At 34.7% G+C, this 23537-nt stretch overlaps 1 protein-coding gene across 1 annotated transcript in view; it reads right to left on the reverse strand.

Moving 5' to 3' along the window:
* The window catches only part of SPATA17 (spermatogenesis associated 17), a 169263-nt gene that overhangs the window by 36218 nt on the left and 109508 nt on the right, over positions 1-23537 (reverse strand). Inside the window, exon 9 of the mRNA XM_008685733.2 lies at positions 9199-9334. Coding sequence (XP_008683955.1) covers positions 9199-9334 — 136 coding nt within the window. The remainder of the gene's footprint in view (positions 1-9198; positions 9335-23537) is intronic.

The following is a 23537-nucleotide window of genomic DNA, read 5'->3' on the forward strand; positions in this document are numbered from 1 at the left end:
ACCATTACATTTATAAATAACATTCTGATATTCTGTATCTGCTTGACACATAATTGAGATAATTTTTTAAAAATATACAATATATAAAACTGTTAAGTCTGGTGCATACAAAAGAGTTAATATAAAGTAATATAAAATCTACAAAAATCCCGAAGTAAATAAAATAATAACTAAACGAAGTGAATAATAAAAATAATAGAATTGCTAACCATAAGAAACAATAGAATAAATGGTATTAAGGAAACTCAGTAGCTATTTGTAAAAAGTGTAAAACTGAATCATCCTTATACAAATGTTAAATCATTTTATAGTATATCAAAGATAGCAAAGGTGATCGTTTAATATTTAGAAAAACTTTGCAAGCATATCTTAGGCGAGAACCATTCCCCTCTAAAATAACTGCACAAAACAGTTTGTTACCTAGCAAAAGTTACTCCAACATTTGAGATAGAGAAAATGTCAGTACTTTAACTTCTGGCAATACAGCAAACTAGATGTTCAGGAAGCTTTTCTCACTTAAAATTTCTGGATAAAAGATTCTAAGATCTTTTCATGCACAGATTACCTGGAAAAAAATAAGTGGATTCTTTCAAAGAAAGAATCAACAACAACAAAAAAGCAAATCTAGTAAGGGCTACAGTCGTGTTTGTTCCAAGGTATATATTTATTTGTAGACCTAGTGTCTGGGTCAAGGTACATGGTCAAGAAATTGACAACTGGACTGCGGCAGAGTGTGGGAGTTATACTGGAGAACTCTGTATGAAACCAGCACTCCTAAAAAAGTAACATTCCTAGTAGGTAAACTAGAAAAAGAAAAAGTCTCCTATTATGGAGACTTTGACAAATGTTCCTGTCTCATTCTTGGCTCTGGGTTGAGTGGAGAGAGAAAAAAAAAAGTCTTTCCTGAGAGCTCCTAACAATGAACTTGAACTCACAAAGGTTTGGATGGCAAATCAAAATTTAGTGTTTCCATTTAGCTCTTGGCAGAAACAAACAACAACCTTTTCTGAAGAAATTCAGAAATTCCTTAAATCAGGAATCAAAGAATTCCCATATATAAAGTTCCAAAGAACAAAAACTCACAAGCAAAAAAATAAAATAAAATGAATGATGATAAAATAATACTCAGAGTTGATGAGATGGAGGGAAATGGATATTCACATAAATTGCAAGTTGGACATGTAAATGAGTTCACCCTTTCTGTTCAGACATTTGGGAAGATGAATCAGAAGTCTTAAAAACATGCATACTCTTTAACCCAAGATTTCTCAATAGTGGCACTACTGACGTTTTAGGCGAGTAATTCTTTGTTGTGGGAGCTGTCTTGTGCATTATAGGAAATTTAGCAATCCATAGCCTCAAGGTGGGTGCTATTAGATGTCCACTTCTACCCAGTTGTGATAGCCGAAGTGTGTTTATACATTGCCCAAATTGCAAAATCAGTTCTGGTAGAGAACACCTGCTTTAAAAACATTTGTAGGCCAAGGCTGAGCTGCAGGGGCACTGGCCCTCAAGATTGCTTCTAAATATGAAAATTCAAAAAGACTAATTTAAAAGACAAATTAACATAAATCATAGGAAATTGATTAAATAATAATATCCAGACAGCACAGTAAAATTTATTCATGCTAGGCTTCTTCCATCTTTAAAAAAAAGGATACTTCACTCTATCTCTCCCCATAGCCATTGCCCAGATCAATCTCTCTTCTCCCTTTCCAGCCAAATTTATTCAAATTACTATCTAACTTGATCGATCTCTCCCTTCCCCCCATCCTTGCCACCCAGCCCCCGCCCCCCAGTTTTTTTACTCCCTCTTCAAAGTACTCCAGTCTGGCTTAGTTCCCCATATTGTCACTGAATCAGCTCTTGCTAAGTAACCAATGACTTTGATTTTGCTAAATCTAGGGGGCTTTTTCAGTCCTCATCGCCTTTAACGTCACAGCATCATTGCCGTGTCTCATCACTCCTTCCTTACTGCATTATCTGTCCTTGACTTCTTTGATAAGCATATTCTTTTGGTTTTCTTCACATTTATCTACCTCTTTTACGGCTCGTCCGACTCCAAATGGTTATTAAATGTTGGCATTCCTCAAAATTTCTAGTTCCCCTCTCATTATCCTGTTTTACTTTAGGCTATTTCATTCACTGTCAGGATTTCAATTATTATTTATGAACTGAATATACTAAATTTTATTTATGAGCCAGATATACTCAATTTTGTAACCCTGGCCCAAGTTCTTGTTTCAAGCAACAAACATGGATATTTAGCTATTTATTTAACATCTCTACTTGGATGAATTAAAGTCATCTCAATCTCAAACATGTATAAGATTGAGCTCAAGATTTCTTCCCTACAATTGCCCCCAAAATTCTGATCCTTTTCTTTTCCCAATCTCAGTGAATAGTATCACTATAAATTCAGTTTCCCTTGCAGAAACTTAGGACTAATCAGCAGAGTGATTTTTTCTTACTTTACCATATCTAATTCATTTTCAGTTTTAACATTATTTGTATTCTTAACACTTCTAAAAATAATTCACATCTCTACAAATTTAATGCCACTCTTCTAGAACATACTATACATTTTCTTCAGGGCAGTTGGACAACATATAACAAAAGCTTTAATAATGTGCTAGCCTATTATCAAAAAGACAAGGGATAACAAGTGTTGGTGAGGACACAGAGAAAAGGGAGTCCTTATGTATTGTTTGTGGGAATGCAAACTGGTATAGCCATTATGGAAAACAGTATGAAGTTCCTGAAAAAAATTAAAAAAAAAAACTACTGTATGGCCCAGCAATCCCCACTTCTGGATACACAGCTAAAGGAAAGGAAATCACTATCTCAAAGATAATATATACACCCTCATGTTCATTGCAGTTAATTTACAATATTCAAGACATGGAAATAACCTAAGTGTCAACTGATGGATGAATGGATAAAGAAAATGTGATAATGTCACACGCGCGCGTGCGCGCGCGCGCACACACACACACACACACACACACACAGGAATATTATTCAGCAATAAAAAAGGAAATTCTGCCATTTGAGACAACAGGGATGAAACTTAAGGACATTATACTAAGTAAAATAAGCCAGAGAAAGACAAATAATATATGATTTCACTTATATATGAAACTTAAAATAGTCGAACTCACAGAAACAGAACAGATTAGTGCCCAGGAACTGGGGGTGGGGTAAATGAAGAGATACTGGTCAAAGGGGAAAAATTTCAGTTATAAGATGAAAAAGTTCTGGAGAACCAATGATACTAAGAGAGTATTTTAAATGTTCTCACCACATACATACACATAGAAAGGTAATTCTATGAACTGACACAGGTATTAACTAATCCTGTTATGGTAATCATTTAATAAGGCATATGTGTATCAAATCATTATATTGTACACCTTAACCTAAAACAATATTATACATCAATTATATCTCTATAAACCTGGAAAATCCAAAAAATTGGAAAAAAATTAATGTGCTACCCCTCTGTATCAGTCACGGTTCTCCAGGGAAAGAAAACTGATAAAAGATGACAGATAGACAGACAGACAGACAGACAGACAAGAGTTTTTTTAAGGAATTGGCCTATGCAGTTATGGAGATAGGCAAGTCCAAATCTTCAGGGTAACTTGGCAGGCTAAAAATTCAGGCAGGAATTAATATTACAGTCTTGCAGTGGGATTTCTTCTCCAGGAAACCTCATTTTTTGCTCTAAAGGCTTTCAACTGTTTGGATCAGACTCACCTACACTATTGAGGGTAATCTGCTTTGCTTACAGTCAACTTATGGCAGATGTTAACCACATTTGCAAAATACCTTCACAGTATCACTTAGATTACTGTTTGATAAAATAATGGTACTAATGCCTAGTCAAAGTGACACATAAAAGCAACCATCACAGCCCTGACTCAGAAGTTTCACTTTCAGGGGTGCGTGGGTGGCTCAGCTGGTTAAGCAGTTGCTCTTGATTTCAGCTCAGGTCATGATCTTAGGGTCCTGGGATCAAGCACCATGAGGGCCTCAATACTCAGCGGGGAGTCTGCTTGAGATTCTCTCCCTCTCCTCCCCTTTCCTGTGCTTGCTCATGTGCATGCTCTCTCTCTCCAAAATAAATATATAAATCTTAAAAAAAAAAAAAAGAAATTTCACTTCTGGGAATTCATTAGGGCAAAGATGTATGTGAAAGAATGTTCACTGCAGTGGAAACACTCAAACATTATTGTTTAGTGTGGTTTGATAGGGGCCCACCTAGAAGGACACACAAATATCCCTTTGACTTCTCCATGCCAAACCTGCAGGCATAGTGGAATGACACTTGAATAAGTACTATCAATGTTAACTCTCATGTTATAATGCTTCAAACACTTCCATGATTCCCAAGATCAAAGTCTGTCCCTTTCTAAGACATCAAGAATATTGACTAGCTATATTTCTAGTCATTTTGGGGCTCCTAATTCTGGTAAACCTCCTCTTTTGCCAAGTCAGATAAAGACATCATGGGGGGAAGCTCGCAGAAAGAAATTAAAGCTATGATCCTATACCTAGGAATGAGGGCAAAAGGTCTAGAAGCCTAAAATTTTCGCTGATGTGTTAACCCAGTTTCCACCATCACCACCACCACCAAAATAATGTTTTTGATTAAGGTTAAGAGTTTAATTTCACAGAAGTGCAGATAACATATTCCAAGATTTTTGTCAGATGAAGAATTTAATTCTTGTTATCCTAGATTAGTAATTATACAGAGAAGACTAGTATATGTTGAATTTTTTGAGTCAAACTTAAAGAGGAAATCTTAATAAAGTTCAAGAATCACACTGGGACCAAAAACTTCCAAAAAGAGAATTTTATAGGCAAGCTGAAAAACCTCTGGCTGTCAAACAAAGACTCTGTCCTCCACCACACTGTACAGCTGCACACCTAGGGTGAGCACCTTAGCAGGGGTGATGGAAATTTTACAGATCTCAGAATGAAACATTTGCCATAGTCTTTTTAGAGCTCTACAGTTATTAATAATCTGGTGGAGAGATCTCTCAATCTCAGACTTTACTGCAGTTACAAAATAAAAGTTTTTTTTTAATGACTTACCAGGCTTTATGAAAATGTGTTCCATTATGTTTGTTCATCACTCAAATGTAATATTTTAGACTCAAATGCAAATTAAGCCCTTAGGTTAATAATCATAAATTAATATGGGCAGCTCTAATCTGAATATCTTGGACATCACTGCACATATTATTTTCATTCACAAGTTAAAATTCAAATCAAGAAATCCTTTGTAAAAGTAAAACTGAAAATTACTACACAATCTAATAAATCTATCAGAAACCAGGTGGTGGTTAAAAAGCAAAGGTAGTGTAAATACATCTATCTTAACATTATTCCATAGGTTAAATATTATTTTGATAAATAATATTTGGCTCCAACCAGTTTTTCTAAAGTACATAATAGAGTATATATAAATATACACATATGCAAATGCATCTACAGATCTATAATAAAAATTATTTAAACTTATTCTTTTCCCTGAAGCCTAGTGACCTCAAAAAGACTGATACAAGGGTAATCATAGAAAAAAAGAAAATTGAAGAATTTCAGTCCCTGGGGTATTGTGAGAGAGAAAGAGGAAAAAAAAAAAACACTTAAACTGAATACTTGATTATTGAAGGCCATCCTCATAAGCAAAATATTTTCCCTCAATTACACCTAATTATTTAATTGTTTACATTTACTAATGAAATGAAACAACACAAAACAAACAACTGTAAGGGGCTGTTTTTCAGCAAGTGCATAATCATCAATCAACATGTACAGAAAGATTCTTAAAATTATATGAAGCTGGTCTGTTTAAATAGAAAGGCATATTTTATCCCAATCAATGCATAAAAGTAAAATTATCCATAACTGAGGCATGTTTCTCTGCTGTACAGTTCAGCTGTAATGATCCCCACACACTGCACTCACGCATCAATTATGATAATCATAATCACGGTCGTTAAGCTGAATGTTCATTATTATCAGGATGCTGGTGACAGCAGATTCAATCACCGGGTGCCATGGGCAAGCAGTCCCAGTCCCACCCAAGCTTCTGCAGACAGCGATGTGCCACATTAAATCTATGATGTGTTCCACATCCCACTCCATTCCAAAAGCCATAGACGGTAAAGGTCAACTTTATGTTCTGTGCAATATGCTTAGGTTCTCTAAATTAATTCTTTGGAGTACTAGATATTTTTATGCTTTGTAGCTTATGAAATCCTGTTTAGGACCAAAATGTACGTGAAAATAACAGAAAGGGGCTGCCCTACTGTTGTAATTCACTTACAATAAGGCACATGAAGAATGGCTCTATCAACATGAGCCATCTTAAAAGTCTCTTCCTGAATTCTGCAAATGTGGGAAAACATGAAATAGTTCCATTAAAATCAGTCGTCTAAAATGCATATGAGAACTCATTCCAATTCAGATAAAGGCCTTAGACTATTATTTCTGCTTCAGTAAATATGAACATATGTGAATGTTTTGACAACCAAAAGAATGTTTTTAGTATACTGAATTTTTGTATTGTCCAACTCGTTTAAATCTACCCAAATAGATTAAAGTAATAGTGACTGACTGGTATATGCTCCTTATTAAATTTCACTTTTATTTTAAATATTGATATCAGCACAATAAAGAGTTATAAACACAAATTATTTACCTGAACTTAAAAATCAGGTCAGCCTCTGCTTCTTCAATATTTTGATCTTAATAACTTTTGCCTCCCTAAAACTATCCTTACTCCACTAATAATGAATAAATTGTGGCCTCCAACCTCGGTAATCAAGAAACTAAGTTTTATAAAAATAAAGAAAAAGAAGACTGCTTTTAGCAATTTATTGGACCCAATTCTCACTCAAACGACTTAACATCAAATCAAAACATAAATTATGTCTAATAGTTGTAAGATTCAACATATAAACAATAAAATGGCTACCTCTCTATTGTGCAGTTTACATTAGCCACATAGAAGGATAATTTGTTTACTTAATACGTTTATTTGAAGAGATCAGAAAGCAGGAAGAAGTAAGAAAGGGAGGGAAGTTGGGAAAGTGGAATTTCAATTTGCATTTAGTATTTTTCTACATGCTTTTATGTAGGGGTAAGTGATTCATGATTTATTAAGATTTAAAGAATCCCTACACTCCTATCTCTTAATTTTCCGGGTCTACAAGAACAACTATTTGTCATTAACTCTTTAAGTATGTATACTTTCTAAAAGTATGGAGGCACACTATGATTCCTCAAAAGAACAAAATAAACTATTTTTCTCTTTAGTGAGTATCCAAAAGTCTCTGTATTTCCATGAAAGCGCTTACTTCTGTAAGACAGATGCATACGCTAAAATACGTTAGAATGTATGACGTGAATCTGTCATATAAAACCAAAAAGTACTGTATCATTTTAGGAAAGAAACATTTGCATAAGGATCTTATTTACTTGGACGTAGCTTAATGTCCTAAGGTAAGTCATTTATATTTAAAGAAATGAACACTTCCTTGAATTAAATAAAATGGTAAGAGGGCATAAAAGCAAAAAATGTTTATGTCAAATAGCAAATGAGATGTAGATCACATTATGCACATTCAAAATATGAAATTAAATAGTTTGAAAATTATATTTAGCCTATATTCTGAATGGTTACATATCAGGTAAAAACAAATGCCAAGAGTAACATCATCACCAGTATTTAGGTTTGTCAATCAGTGAGCCAAATTGGACTACTCACTGTACATGTTCCTTATGATGTGGAATTATTATTTAGTATTTTAGATCATTTTTTAAGAAAGAGGACTTAGCAGGTGGAAAAGAAAAAGGCACTTTCTAAATTATCTGTGTTACCCCCCAGTGACTTACCCTTGGTAATCCTATATTTACAATGTCCTAAAAAAAAGACTTTTTCTTAGAGTTTGGTAAAATAAAGAAATATCTCCTTTTTCTTTAGGGTCTAACATGTGTCTTCCTCTTGAGTAATGACGATATGTCTGCAACCTGTGTTTTCCTCTTTATCTTTGCCATCCACAAGCTGAAATTCCTATCACTTAGCACTGTTGTAATGGTTTCCTTTATTATGTGAGTATAGATACTGTTCTCACCAAAGATCATTTCCCCCTATTTTTATTTCTAAAATATAACCATTACTGTATTTGCCTTTAGTAAGGTGTCTTAAATCCTTTTGGAAGGAGGCTGTGTATAAATGAGTAAATCCTCACTGACAGACTATTAATAGAACCAATACGTCTGGTATACTCTATGGAACTCAGTGGCTTTAATCCCTTTCCAGAAAGTCACTTACAACTTCATTTTATCTGTGTAATTATTTCCATAAATAAGTTATAGTTTCTGTTATATAACAGGCTTAACACATAGTAAGAACTTTCCTTTTACCTCATATTATGTAAGATAGCTTCGTGTTTTCCCTATTCAGAAAAATATCTCTAAATGCTAACAAATATAACTCCGGAATCCATAAATATTTGCTTTATCTTATCTATATCATATATATACATATCACATATATCTCTATCAATCCCTATGTATCTATCTATCTACTTATTTACTTACCTGTCTATCCACATACACACACAGCTTGAGTGGAAGCAACCAAGCACTGATCTCCATGTCTGAGTGCTTTACTATTCTGTGACCACAGATTCAAGTTTTGACCCTGGGTGGCTTTGGCAAAGCCATGATGCAAGCCATAGATCATAGGGTAGCTGAGCCATTACACATAAAAACATATTAATGCTAAAAAACAAAAACAAAATCTCTTGCCGTCTAGAGAAGTCAGCAGTGTCATCTTTACATGAAATAGCTGTAAATAATTTTATAACCACGAGGGTGTTAACTGTAATGAAAATATTTATATTTGTGGGGCACCTGGGTGGCACAGCAGTCAAGCGTCTGCCTTCGGCTCAGGGCGTGATCCCGGTGTTGTGGGATCGAACCCCACATCAGGCTCTTCTGCTGTGAGCCTGCTTCTTCCTCTCCCACTCCCCCTGCTTGTGTTCCCTCTCTCGCTGGCTGTCTCTATCTCTGTCGAATAAATAAATAAAATCTTTAAAAAAATATTTATATTTGTTGTAATCAGTGTATATTTTTAGCCTTTCAAAAGGAACAACATTTTTTAATGTTGCATTAACTTACCTTGTCACAGATCCATTTCTTAGGATTTTCATCTCTAAAATGTTGACTTCCGTAAGAATTGGGACTGTACTTGCTTGATGAATTCATTAATGGGATGTACTTTTTATTTTTATGATAGGAAGAAAATGGCAAAAACCTGAAAGAACATTTAAGTGATGTTAATTTTATTTCTGCAGACATTTGATTAAAGGCATTAGAATGTAGAGATGTAGTAAAGCACAGTGAAAATAAAACACTGCTTAGAATCAGAATACCTGGATTCCACTTCAACCTCTGCCACTATCTCTGTTACTAATTTTTATGAATTTCATTTCTTATTCAGCAAAAGGAGATGCTAAGACTTTTTTCACAGAATTTTTCTAAGTCTCATATATTTTGGAAATACGGAAAATTTTAAAGAATAAATTTATTAATTAATGATGCCAAATAATTCAAAATTTACTGTGGAAATGGAAATGTTCTTAATTTTAAAATGATATCCAAAAATGAAAAGGAAGCCCAGTATAGGATATTCTCATTGAAATGGGTTTTCTTCAAAGTTTTTTTCTTTTTTTTACTGAGGTATAATGGACATACAAGATTATATTCGTTTTAGGTATACAACAGAATTTGATATTGGTATGTATCATGAAATGATCATCATTCAGTCAGTTAATAGCCATCAGCATACACAGATATCTTTTTTTCTTGTGATGAGAAGTTTTAAAGATTTACTCTCTTAGCAACTTTCAAATATGCAATACAATATTATAAATTATAGTCTCCATTATATATTACATCTCCATTGGTACATTATGTCCTAAAACTTACTGACTTTATAACTGGAATTTTGTACCTTTTGATTCCCTTCAGCCATTTCACCTACCCAACGCCCCCCCCCGCCCGTCTCTGGCAACCACCAATCTGTTCTCTGCATCTATCAGCATTTTTTTTTTTAAGATTCCACATATAAGTCAGATCTTATGGTATTTGTCTTTCCTGTCTGACTTATTTCACTTAGCATAATGCCTTCAAGATCCATCCATGTTGTTGTAAATGGCAAGATTCCATTTTTGTTTATGGTTGAATTATATTCCATTGTATACAACACATTTTCTTAATCATCCACTGATGGACATGTAGTTTGCTTCCACATCTTGGCTGTTTGTAACTAATGTTGCAATGAATATGGGGGGTGCACATATCTTTCTGAGTTAGTGTTTTTGCTTTCTTCAAATAAATATCTATAAGAGGAACTGCTAGATCATATGGAAGTTAGTTTTAAGTTTTTGAGGAACCTCCGTACTTGTTTTCCAAAATGGCAGCACCAACTTACATTCCCACCAACAGTGCACAAGGGTCTCCTTTTGTCCATATCCTTGCTAACACTTGTTATTTCTTTCTGATACTAGCCATTCAGACAGGTGCAGTATGGTGATATTTCATCATGGTTTTGATTTGCATTTCCCTGATGATGGGTGATGCTGAGCATCTATTCATATACTTGTTCGCTGTCTGTATGTCTTTTTTGGAAAAATGTGTATTTAAGTCCTCTGTCCATTTTAAAATTAAACCGTTTTTCTTTTTGCTATTGAATTGCATGTGTTCTTTATATACTTTAAATATTAACTCCTTAACAAATGTATCATTTGCAAATATTGTCTCCCATTCAGTAGGCTGACTTTTCATTTTGTTGACAGTTTCCCTTGCTGTGCAGCTTTTTATTCTGATGTGGTCCACTTATTTATTTTGCTTTTGGTGCCAAATCCCAAAAAATCATCACTAAGACTGATGTCAAGGAGCTTACTGCCTACGATTTTCTTCTAAGAGTTTCATGGCTTTAGGGCGCCTGGGTGCCTCAGTTGGTTAAGCGTCTGCCTTCGGCTCAGGTCATGATCCCAGGATCCTGGGATCAAGCCCCACATCAGGCTCCCTAATCAGCAGGGAGCCTGCTTCTCCCGCTCCCTCTGCTTGCTGCTCCCCATTTGTGCTCTGTCTCTCTCTAGCTATCTCTCTCTGTTAAATAAATAAATAAAATCTTAAAAAAAAAAGTTTCATGGTTTTCAGGTCTTACATTCAAGTCGCTAATCCATTTTGAGTTAATTTTTGTGTATACGATAAGATAATGGTTCAGTTTCATTCTTTAACTCAGCAAAATAATGAAGGCATTTTTGGTAGGGGTTACGAATAATGGGGCTTTTGAGTCAACCACACCAGTATTCACATCTTAGCTTTGCCCTTGCTAACTGTGTTCCCTTACAGAAGTTCCTTGACCTCTATGAGATTTTACTTCCATATGGGGTTGTTGTAAGGAATGAATAATCTAGTATATGTAAAGGTTAACATGGAGGCTGAAAGAGCAAATGCCCAGTAAATAATAGGGGTGCTAAAATTAGAAGTAAACATAGATGTAGCCTGTTGTCATGGCCATCATTATCATTATCATCAGCATTATTATTTTAATGTGTTATCATGATCAACATAAAAGATCAAAATTTTAAGGCCCATATAATCTCTCAAGGAACATCTAAGATTGTGATATACTTTTAGTGTAATGTGATGAAATGTTTAAATCCCTCACCAGAACCCCCTGAAATAAGAGGAAAGAAATTTTTTTTTAAAAGTTATAAACCTATAAGAAGAGAGCTGAAAAGAGAGGAGAAACAACAGGTAAAAACACTAACAAATTTTTGCCAGGTGAAAAGCAGATAGGAGATTCAAAAAACTGAGATCTCAGTTCCAGAAGAGGGAGAGGCCAAAGGGGAAGGGCGATTCTGCAGAACCCGCGTGCAGCTCAGGAAGAAAAGCTACAGTTATTGCATAAGGTAAGAGTGAAGGATAGAACTGGAAACAGATTAAAAGTCTATGCAAGGAGGAATGAAATCCCCAAGTTCCTCTCCCAGGCCATGCATCCATGAGAAGAGCCTTTTCTCAGAAACTACATCAGAGAGCTCTGGTCTCAGGAAAAGCAGGCACAGGCCAATGAGAGGCGCCAAACGGGATATATGGATTTTGAATCAGTGTCTACTCCTTCAACTCTTCCCTTGCTCATATCTATGTGAACTGACAGCTGGACTTAAATACTTCGTTCAGATGAATGCATCTTCTCAAAAGATACTGGGAGTGCCCAGAGAAACAACTTCAAATATCGACATTTGAAGAATTCTTCACTAGAAGTCAATCAGTCAAAAAGCCACTCTCACATACAAATACATTTCTAGTCTGATCTTTAGAGTCTCCTTTAATACAGATCTAAGAATGGATTACCAATTGGGAAACCACCAACATGAAAGAAAGACACATATCCAAACATAAAAGATAATCTGGAGGAAAGAGATTTAATGAAGGAAACAGGAGTAAACTTCAAAAATTTTTAATTAATATAATCAAAGAGGATATGGTGCTAATGAAGTTGGAGCTAGATGCTGTTTTAAACAAAAGAATGAAGGGGAGGGTAAACAGAAGGGGGAATGAACCATGAGAGACTGTGGACTTGGGAAACAAGCTGAGGGCTTCAGAGGGGACTGGGGTGGGGGATTGGGATAGGCCGGTGATGGGTATTAAGGAGGGCACATATTGCATGGTGCACTGGGTGTTATACACAAATAATGAATCATGAAACATTACATCAAAAACTAAGGATATACTGTATGGTGACTAACATAACATAATAAAAAATTATCTTAAAAAAATAAACTAAAGAAACTAGAGAAAGAGATCTGGGCAATAAAAAATATATCTTGTGAAATGAAATATTTTGCTGAGAAGAATATTCTGAAATTCAGGCTTTGAAAAGATAAAGTTGAGGTTCAACAGATTTATTGACCCATAACCATATGTCAATACTTTCACATATATTATCTCATTTAATTAAGACAAAGAAGGTTTTTTTTTAATCTCAACTGAACTGAAAATTTGGTTGTCATTATACTTATAAATTTGTTTAAAAAATAATAAAGGAAAGCAGCATTATTTTGTTAATTTTCACGCTTCTCTACAATAACTTTTTAATTTTTTTCCTTTTTAATGTTTATTAATAAACTCCTTTTTAATATTTTTCCTAAGAAAACATCTCTAATACTATTTAAAACATAAAAACAAACAGAACACAGAGCTTTGAATTACACAAAATTACACAAGCATGTATTACGCATGCTCTTGGGAAAAGAGCTCTCATATAAGACAGATTATGGTCCTTCCAGTGCTAATTTGCACATGGGATGGACATCACACACACAAAAATTAATGTGGCCCCAATGTCCCTGAGTATACAAAGGGGGTGCTGTGAGCCGGCTGCTGCACTTACAGTTTTTATCACTTCTGAATTGCATTTTAATAGTACATTTTTCTTTTGTGTCTGAGCAAAATTTGCTTTCTCAAGGGAATGGATGGCTGAGAAGACAAGGCTGAAAGACTAAGTATTTTCCTGTCCACAAGCTAATTTTATTTTCATTCAGCCCTAATATTTCATTGAAGTAACATGTATGGGTATGTGCATATATATAGGTAAATATATTCAAAATATTTAGATGTTTTCTAAAAAATTTTCAAATATTTATCTTCAAATTAGGAAGAAAGTATTTAAGTCTCAAATAGGATTCACTCTATAAAAGTATAAATAGCTATGAAAACCCTAAAAAATCAATTTAGTTTATAATCAAACTTTTAGATAAATACCAATTACTTTTGAAGATGTTATCTTTTACCAGTTTTAAATATATATTCAGATTTATGTCATATTTGCAGTGATTTCTTTTTAATTGGCTAGATACCATATTAAAGAAGATATGGGTTAGCTTATTATTTTATAATCTCATCAAAGATTCAGATCTGGAAGAAATTCTAAAATATAATGTGGAGATATAGTGGCTTTATGGACATGCCATTACCTGAATGTATGGGCAGTTAGGGAGGAATCTGTGGAGGTCTCAGGAAGCAGAAATTAAAAATAGTCATTTAGTTTCAGGGAAAATGGGTCCACTGCAAATATAAAGTCTTTATACTTTGAGTATTAATATACTTAATATTATTTTCCAAATAAGACTAATGTACTATACTTATCTTTTTTTCTCTTATAACTCCCTTTTATTTCCCCCCTTTTCTATAGTCCAGCTATTGCCACTCATAATTCTAGGTTTTCCTCCAACCTGTTTATTTCACTGCCAAATAACTGAAATCTACAAAATTATGAAACCTTCTTGCCTACTGATCCAACCTATATTCTTCAGCCCAGCTGTCAGGCTTCTTAGAAAGCACTTGATCTGTTCGGTCTCCTAGCATTCCCTATCTGTCATTCTCCTGATGCCATTCTCCTGTCTTTCTTTCTCTCTGTCTTTCCATCCTACTTTGCCTTTGTCCATGCTCCTCTCTTCCTGATATGCTGATCCATACACTGTTCATCTTTCAAAATCCAGTTTAACACCCAGTTTTCGTAGGCAGCCTAATTATCCCACTCCAGTCCACACTGATTTCTCTACTGTCGTAATAATATTCATTCATTAAAGGAACATTAAATGAAGTGCTTTTATATACTAAGCATTTTGAAAAACACTGAGATAGAATGATGGAAGATGCACTATACCTAAAAGGAATTCACCTTAAAGTAGGGCGAGGAGAATGAGACAACACGGTAGAATGTGCTAAGTTTTGTGATGGATGCACAAGAGGCTACTAAGGCACAGAGGAAGGTTTATGTTTGTATATGCATATGTGTTAGGGGTTTATTGGCAAGGAGTTGGGAGATGGGACATAGAATAGTAATCTTTTCAGACTGTGTATGCAGAACTGAAAGACAAGTAGTTAGTAAAGTTAAGCCGGTAGAGGCTATTTTAGACGAAAGAAAATATATACAAAGATATGGAGGTGAGTTAGAGCATAGAAAGGAATGCTCAAAGAACTGAAAGGCGCTCAACACAGCTAGAAATTGGGTTCTTTATAAAGGAAACAAAGTAGATCATGTAGTCTTATGGTGAAGATGACTGTATGGTAAATAAGGAGAAAAGGTGGCCAATTACCACATTGCTCTCTTTAACCTATGCTGCTAAAGCGGATGCTTTGTGATCCTTTGATACCAAGACATGTCTGACATTTTCCACCTTTTAATGAAAAAAATATTTTTCTTATATATGAATTATAAAATACATAAGGACTCTTACATAATAAGTGACTATCAATAGACCCACATTTTTGTGTGGGAAAGGGAAATAAAAACACTTTTCCATTGTCTCTGATTATAAAATAATTTAGTCTTCAAGTTTTTAAAATCTCCTACACTTTATAGACAAGCAAATGTAATGAGATGATGGCATAGCAAATAAGGTCTTATGAATTTTACTGTCTTAATACTTGAGTAATTGAACTTCATATGTGCAAGCAGTAGTTTACTTCTAACTTTATTAAGAGTGACTCTAAGATAATACTGTTTCTCGACCACGCACTACTGAGGTAATAAATGACCAAAGAATCTCCCAGAAAATCAATTATCAGTTTTATCTTACGTACAACAGAGAGTGGGAATCATGCCACTATTTTTTCTCATAGCAATAACGGTTGCTATAATGGGTTTTTTTTTTGTTTTTTTTTTTTGGGGGGGGGTCTAGGTAGCAGAAGAGTAGATACGCTCAAAAGATCACAAGCTGCATTAATAAAGATCTTTGTATACGAGCAGCCCCTCCAAATCATTAACAACACTGGAAGGACAGACACTCCCTAATGGGGATACAGGAGTGAGTGCTACAATTCATCCCAAGATTTTTGCTTAAAAGGCATGTATCTAAAATACTTGCAAAAAAAAGAGCAAGGATTCAGAGCTTTGTAATGTTCAAAATAGAACAGCTATTTAGCTGTAGGTGAAGAAAGTAAAATAGGAGGTGGAAAAAATCCAGTATGGGCTAATTAAGGGAAGGCATTTCCTTTAATTCCAGAGAGAATTCTCTCTAGTCTACAAAACTTAATTTGACAAGCAAAGACACCTAGATGTAAAAGTTTGGAAAGAGGTAATGAAAGAATTGAAAGATTAAACATGAATCAAGCAAATTGATTTAATCTAATAAACCAATCAACAAATAATTTTCATGTTATCTTAAAAGTACACCTGCTCAAAAATGATTCTATTAGACTTTAATATTACAATCATTATTATAACAGAAAAATAGTAAATTTAATGTTTTGAGGGCTGAGTTATAACCAGTTCATTTCTGGTCTCTATCAGATGACTCAGTTCTCATTAACCAATCACAGCTTTTTAAGGAAAAAAATAAAGCACTTTGATAAAACACGTAATTGGAAATACGCAAATTATTTTTGTCAATTATATTTTGAGACATGTTTTATATTTGTAGTGTGTATAATTAATAATGAATATTGAATTAATATAATGAATAAATAATGAATGCATATCATTTTGCAATATATGTAAGTGAAATCATTATGCTGTACATTTTAAGCTTATACAGTGCTATACATCAATTATGTCTCAATATTGAATAATTTTAGCTCTACTAAAACACTAATCAGGTTTAAGTGACTCAGGTCTGATTCATTTAAAAAAGGGCCATAAAAAGAGAAACAAAAGATAAAATGAATTTATGGGACTTCATCAAGATTAAAAGTTTCTGCACAGCCAAGGAAACAGTCAGAAAAACTAAGAGGCAGCCCACGGAATGGGAGAATATATTTGCAAATGACACTACAGATAAAGGACTGGTATCCAAGATCTACAAAGAACTTCTCAAACTCAATACACGAGAAACAAATAAACAAATCAAAAAATGGGCAGAAGATATGAACAGACACTTTTCCAATGAAGACATACAAATGGCTAACAGACACATGAAAAAATGTTCAAAATCATTAGCCATCAAGGAAATTCAAATCAAAACCACACTGAGATACCACCTTACGCCAGTTAGAATGGCAAAAATAGACAAGGCAAGAAACAACAATTGTTGGAGAGGATGTGGAGAAACGGGATCCCTCCTACATTGTTGGTGGGAATGCAAGTTGGTACAGCCACTCTGGAAAACAGTGTGGAGGTCCCTTAAAAAGTTAAAAATTGAGCTACCCTATGATCCAGCCATTGCACTACTGGGTGTTTACCCCAAAGATACAGACGTAGTGAAGAGAAGGGCCATATGCACCCCAATGTTCATAGCAGCAATGTCCACAATAGCTAAATCGTGGAAGGAGCCGAGATGCCCTTCAACAGATGACTGGATTAAGAAGTTGTGGTCCATATATACAATGGAATATTACTCAGCTATCAGAAAGAACGAGTTCTCAACATTTGCTACAACATGGACAGCACTGGAGGAGATAATGCTAAGTGAAATAAGTCAAGCAGAGAAAGACAACTATCATATGATTTCTCTCATCTATGGAACATAAGAACTAGGATGATCGGTAGGGGAAGAAAGGGATAAAGAAAGGGGGGGTAATCAGAAGGAGGAATGAAACATGAGAGACTATGGACTATGAGAAACAAACTGAGGACTTCAGAGGGGAGGGGGGTGGGGGAATGGGATATACCGGTGATGGGTAGTAAGGAGGGCACGTATTGCATGGTGCACTGGGTGTTATACACAACTAATGAATCATCGAGCCTTACATCGGAAACCGGGGATGTACTGTATGGTGACTAACATAATATAATAAAAAATCATTTAAAAAAAAAAAAAGGGCCATAAAATGCTGAATATTTTTCCTTTAAAAACAGAATAATCTAAATTTTAGAATAACTTTAGCAAGTAAGACTCTTTTTCACTACGTTCAATATTAGAAATATTTTCACTGTAGGTATAAAGAACCCAAATTTCCAGATAAACCTAACATATAATTCATTAATATCACTAGAAAGATCTCAAAACATAGTCCTGCTTTATTAAGATGTTTTAGTCTACTTCAATTTTGGCTGAAGAGATGTTAATGAAATGAGCAACAGATGGGACTGGAATTCGATGGGCTTCATTTATGGAAGAAGACAGCTTTCACTGAGATTTTAATGTAACCATAGCTCTTTTAATACATAAAGTATTTTATACGTAGAGTGGAATTCATAGCAGAAATTTAAAACTCATGAACTATTTAAGCAGCTATAACAATAGCACAGGTCTCTGACCCAGGGTGGAGACAGAAATGTAATATTTAAGGAACGCAAATAGCAAGACTATCTGTTCAACTAGACAGTAAGCTTATATCGCAAGGTTCTAAATTTAAATGGAAAGACATATTTTGCCCTTCTTCTTACATTTTTCTTAGCTTAAGAAGAACAGAACTCCCGGATATATTAGTATTATTATTTATTATTTATTATTTATTATTATTAACAATGTCAAGGTGTGCTGACTCAGTAATTTCATTATGGCCATGCAAGAACTTTCTGACATATGTTTTGCAGAGTTGAATTTTCTCTAGTTAATTGTGAAAAACCTTTAAAAAAAAATCTCTGCTAAAAGATACTAAATTTAAATGTTCCAGCTAAGTAACAGTCACACAGGCTCTTGTTCTAGGCCATTTATATCAGATGTTTTAAACTAACAAAGATGCCAATATAGCTAAAAAGGATGAGCTCAGATATTTTAAGCACTTGTATAACTGGTATAAAGAACATATAATTATGCACGTTAACTGTACTGGAATTAAAATGAAAAATTTAATAAAAAAGAACATATTATTAAAAAGGAAAATAAGGTGGTGGGAAACACTTGTACAAGTTATTGTTAAGAAGGCTTAAGGAAAAAATAAGCTGAAACTAAAAAAATATATAAAAATCATTAAGGAAAATCAAATATTCTCTGTTGAGTAATATTCCAGACTAGCATATTCCAAACTATGGTGTGTGGATTAAGAGATTCCATGGCCAACTATATTATTATATTGACGAAGCCAGGAGATCTCTGTCTATCTTGTTTATTGCTATGTCTAATATAGTGCCTGGCACCTATTAGGCATGCAATAATATTTGTTGAATGAATAAGTGAGTAAATTTGCAAAATACTATACATTATATGCTCCTTCTTTGAAGTTCACACTAAATAAAAGTCTAAGAGCGAGAAACCCTGTAAATGCCACAAAAAAAAGTTTAACTGTTTTAAATATAACTTTTCCCAAATTTATTTTTTATTTATTTATTTTTTAAAGACTTTATTTATCTGAGAGAGGGAGAAAGAGAGAGAATGAGCAGGGGGAGGGGCAGAAGGAGAAGCAGGCTCCCCACTGTGCAAGAAGCCCGACATGGGACTTGATCCCAGGACCCTGGGATCACAACCTGAGTCCAAGGCAGAGGCCTCACTGACTGAGCCACCCATGTGCCCCCAAATTTATTTGACAGAAAACTCATTAACATCTTCCAGACTCCTGTTTTAAGAGACTCAGTTTGGAAAATGCTATGGAAAGCAAGAGAAAGAAAAACAGAAGCATAGGCGCACCTATTACTGAGACTAGTAGGGTAATGTTTATAAAAATCAAAGAGAAATCACAATGGAACTCATTTTCTTTCACTTGATTTTTCTTTCAATGAGAATAATTTTGGTGGGTGATCAGATAGATCAGGACAAAACAAATGAGACTTAGTTCAAGCTCAAGCTCAATATGTAAAAAAAAAAAAAAATTAACACCTACCATTTGTCAAGCATTGTGCTCAGGGTACTTACTGCATAAGTCATGGGCTCTGTTCTTGAAGAGCTTATCACCTAGAACAAGGGTCTCCAATATTTTATATCTAGAAGGGCTAGGCAGGTAACACCAGTGAGTCAGATGTAAAAATGAAGAATGTAAATTTCAATTACTGCCATGTGAGAGTGTGGGCCCACTGTTTCTAGGTCATCTAGTTTTTAACGTAAGCTGGAAAATCTGGATTTTCAAAAGATTTAATTATAATTTTTAATTACTTTTCAATTAATTTAATTTTTTGAAAATTGTTGGATCCAAATCTAACATATCTGGAGACTGTATGTAACTCAGAAGCCACTAATTTGCAACCTCTGATTTAAAACTTCCATGTGAGCATGTAGCACTTTCAATGACTTCAAGGTCTCTAACTAAAATATATTATATCTCAAGTTACTGAGCAGACCTATGGATGAAATGCAAATCACCATCAGTTATTCTTAAGAAATTATGACTGTACGAAAGATGTTCCTAAATGTCTTTAAAAGCGGAAGAATACAGATTCTATAATATATAGGTGGCTTACTTTGATGTTAATTTTCAGCACAAGTCTAAAGTAGAATATTAAAATAAAATTCTAGAAAAGTGGTGACATACATATATGGCATGGACACATATATGATACTGGCACCATTTTATTTTAATACTTTAGTGTCTATTTTCATATTTTAAAATTAATTTTAAAATTTTAATTTCATACAAAAATTAAATATAAATTTTTAAAATGAATTTATCTATGTGTATATACATTATAAGCATATATACACACAAATTTATATAAATGTAGAAAGAGATGTATACTCATATAAACATATATATCATCATGGGTAAGAATAAAATTTTAGACATATGCCTGAAGTTTGGCAAAGAACTGGACAAGTTCTTTTATGATATCCTGAAGACTATGGGAGAAATAAGAACTAGCTGATATTTAAAGAAGAAAGCAAAGCTGTCAATGAATGACTTCCCAATGGCCAAATCCAATACATTCTTTTAGTTCTCACTTGACTTGACCTCTGCATCATGCTGTTCATCCAGTCCTTACAGTGAATTTTTTTTCTTTACATTTGCACAATATCTCCTGGTTCTCTTCCTTGCTTTGTCAATTCCTTGATGGACTTACCATTTTCTTTCCATACATTGAGTTAATGATGCCTTTCCTAGCCAGAACTGTGCATTAGAATCACCACGGCATACATCTCACACATACCTGCCTACTGAGTCAAAATATCTGTGACTGAGGAAGGCATATGTATATAATTTTAAGCCTCAAGGTGATGGAGATGAGCAACCTAATTAAGAACCATGGTCCTAACATTAAAGCAACTCCCAGAAATCTGTACTTAATCTTCTCTTGATATAGTTTCGCCCTAGGAGATTTTTCCACCACCAAGGTTTTAACTATTTCCTCTACAGTGATGATTTCTAAACCTTTATCTCTCTATACAGTGTTTTTCTTTGACTCAAGACCAATATTTTCAAATGCTCACTAGGAATATCTACTTAGATACACAATAGGAATCTTAAACAGAGCAGTCCCCAAATTAAACTTATATCCCAAACCTCCATCCTATCAAACCTGTCATTCTTCTTATACAGACATACTTCATTTTATTACACTTTGCTTTACTGATCTTTTCAGATATTGTGCTTTTTACACATCGAAGGTTTGTGGCAACCCTGTTTTGAGCAAGTCTATCAATGCCATTTTTCTAATAGCATTTGCTCATTTTGTATCTCTGCGACACTTAGGTAATTATCACAATACATCAAACTTTTTCATTACTGTATTTGTTACAGTGATCTGTGATTAGTGGTCTTTGATATTATTATTATAATTGCTTTGGGGCACCATGAATTATGCCCATATGAGACAGGGAACTTAATAAATGTTCGGTGGAGCAGTGAGAACTGCTCTTCCAAACCGGCGCTCCCCCCCATCTCTCCCTCTCCTCAAGCCTCCCCTTCCCTAAGACAAAGAAATACTGCAGTTAGGCCAATTAACAACCCTACAATGGCCTCTAAGTAGCCAAGTGAAAGTTAGGTTCACATGTCTCTCACTTTAAATCAAAAGCTAGAAATAAAGCTTAGTGAGGAAGGCATGTCAACAGCCAAGACAGGCCAAAAGCTAGGACTCTTGCTCCAGTTAGCTAAGTTGTGAAGGCAAAGGAAAAGTCCTTGAAGGAAACTAAGTGCTTCTCCAGTGAACACACAAATGATAAAGAAACAAAACAGCCTTATTGCTGATAAGAAGAAAGTTTGAGTGGTCTGGATAGAATACCAAACCAGCCACAGAGTTCCCTTAAGCCAGAGCCTAATCCAGAGCAAGGCCCTAACTTTCTTCAATTCTGTGAAGGCACTTCACCTCTCTCTGCCTTCACAGAACCAAACAGAGGAAGCTGCAGAGGTTGGTTGAATCTAGCAGAGGTTGGTTCGTGAGGTTATGGAAAAGAAGCCATCTCCATAATATAAAAGTGTAAGGTGAAGCAGCAAGTGCTACTGCAGAAGTGATAGCAACTTATCCAAAAGATCTAGCTAAGGTAATTAATGAAGATGGGTGCACTAAACAACAGGTTGTCAATGTAAACAAAATAGCCTTCTATTGGAAGAAGATGCCATCTAAGACTTTCATAGCTGGAGAGAAGCTGATGCCTGGCTTCAAAGCTTCAAAGGTCAGGCGTACTTCTTGTTAAGGGCTAATGAAGCTAGTGACTTTAAGTTGAAGCCGGTGCTTATTAACCATTCTAAAAATCCTAGGCCCCTTAAGAATTATGCTAAATCTACTCTGCCTGTGTTCTGTAAATGACACAAAAAAGCCTGGACAGCACATCCGTTCACAACATTAAAGCCCACTGAATATTTAAGCCCACTGTTTAGACCTATGGCGAAGAACAAAAGATTCCTTTCAAAATATGACAACTCACTGACAATGTACCTGGTCACCCAAGAGTTCTGATGGAGATGTACAAGACTAATGTTGTTTTCATGCCTGCAAACACAACAACCATTCTGCAGCCCATGGATCAATTTTGACTTTCAAGTCCTATTATTCAAGAAATACAATTCTGTAAGGCTATCGCTGCCTTAGACAGTGAGTCTTCTGATGTTTGTGGGCAAAGTAAACTGAAAACCTTCTGGAAAAGATTCACATTCTAGATGCCATTAAGAACATTCATGATTCATGGGAAGAGGTCAAAATCTCAACATTAATAGGAGTTTGGAAGAAGTTGATTCCAATCTTCATGGATGACTTTCAGGGATTAAAGTAAGTACCTATGGATGTAGCAGAAATAACAGGACTAGAATTACAAGTGGAGTCTGAAGATGGGACTGAATTGTGCAATCTCATGATCAAACTTGAACAGATGAGGAATTGCTTCTTATGGATCAGCAAAGAAAGTGGTTTCATTTGGTGGAATCTATTCCTGGTAAAGATGCTGTCAAGACTGTTGAAATGACAACAAAGGATTCAGGATACTACATAAACTTAGTTGATAAAGCAGTGGCTGAGTTTTAGAGGATTAACTCCAATCTTGTAAGAAGTTCTACTGTAGGTAAAATTCTATCAAACAGCATCACATGCTACAGAGAAATCGTTCCTGAGAAGCAGAGTAATTGACATGGCAAATTTCACTCTTGTCTTAAGAATTTGCCATAGCCACCCCAACCTTTAGTAACCGCCCTGATCAGTCAGC

Source organism: Ursus maritimus, unplaced genomic scaffold (genome assembly GCF_017311325.1).
Source record: "Ursus maritimus isolate PB19 unplaced genomic scaffold, ASM1731132v1 scaffold_2, whole genome shotgun sequence".
In the NCBI taxonomy this organism is placed as follows: Eukaryota; Metazoa; Chordata; class Mammalia; order Carnivora; family Ursidae; genus Ursus; species Ursus maritimus.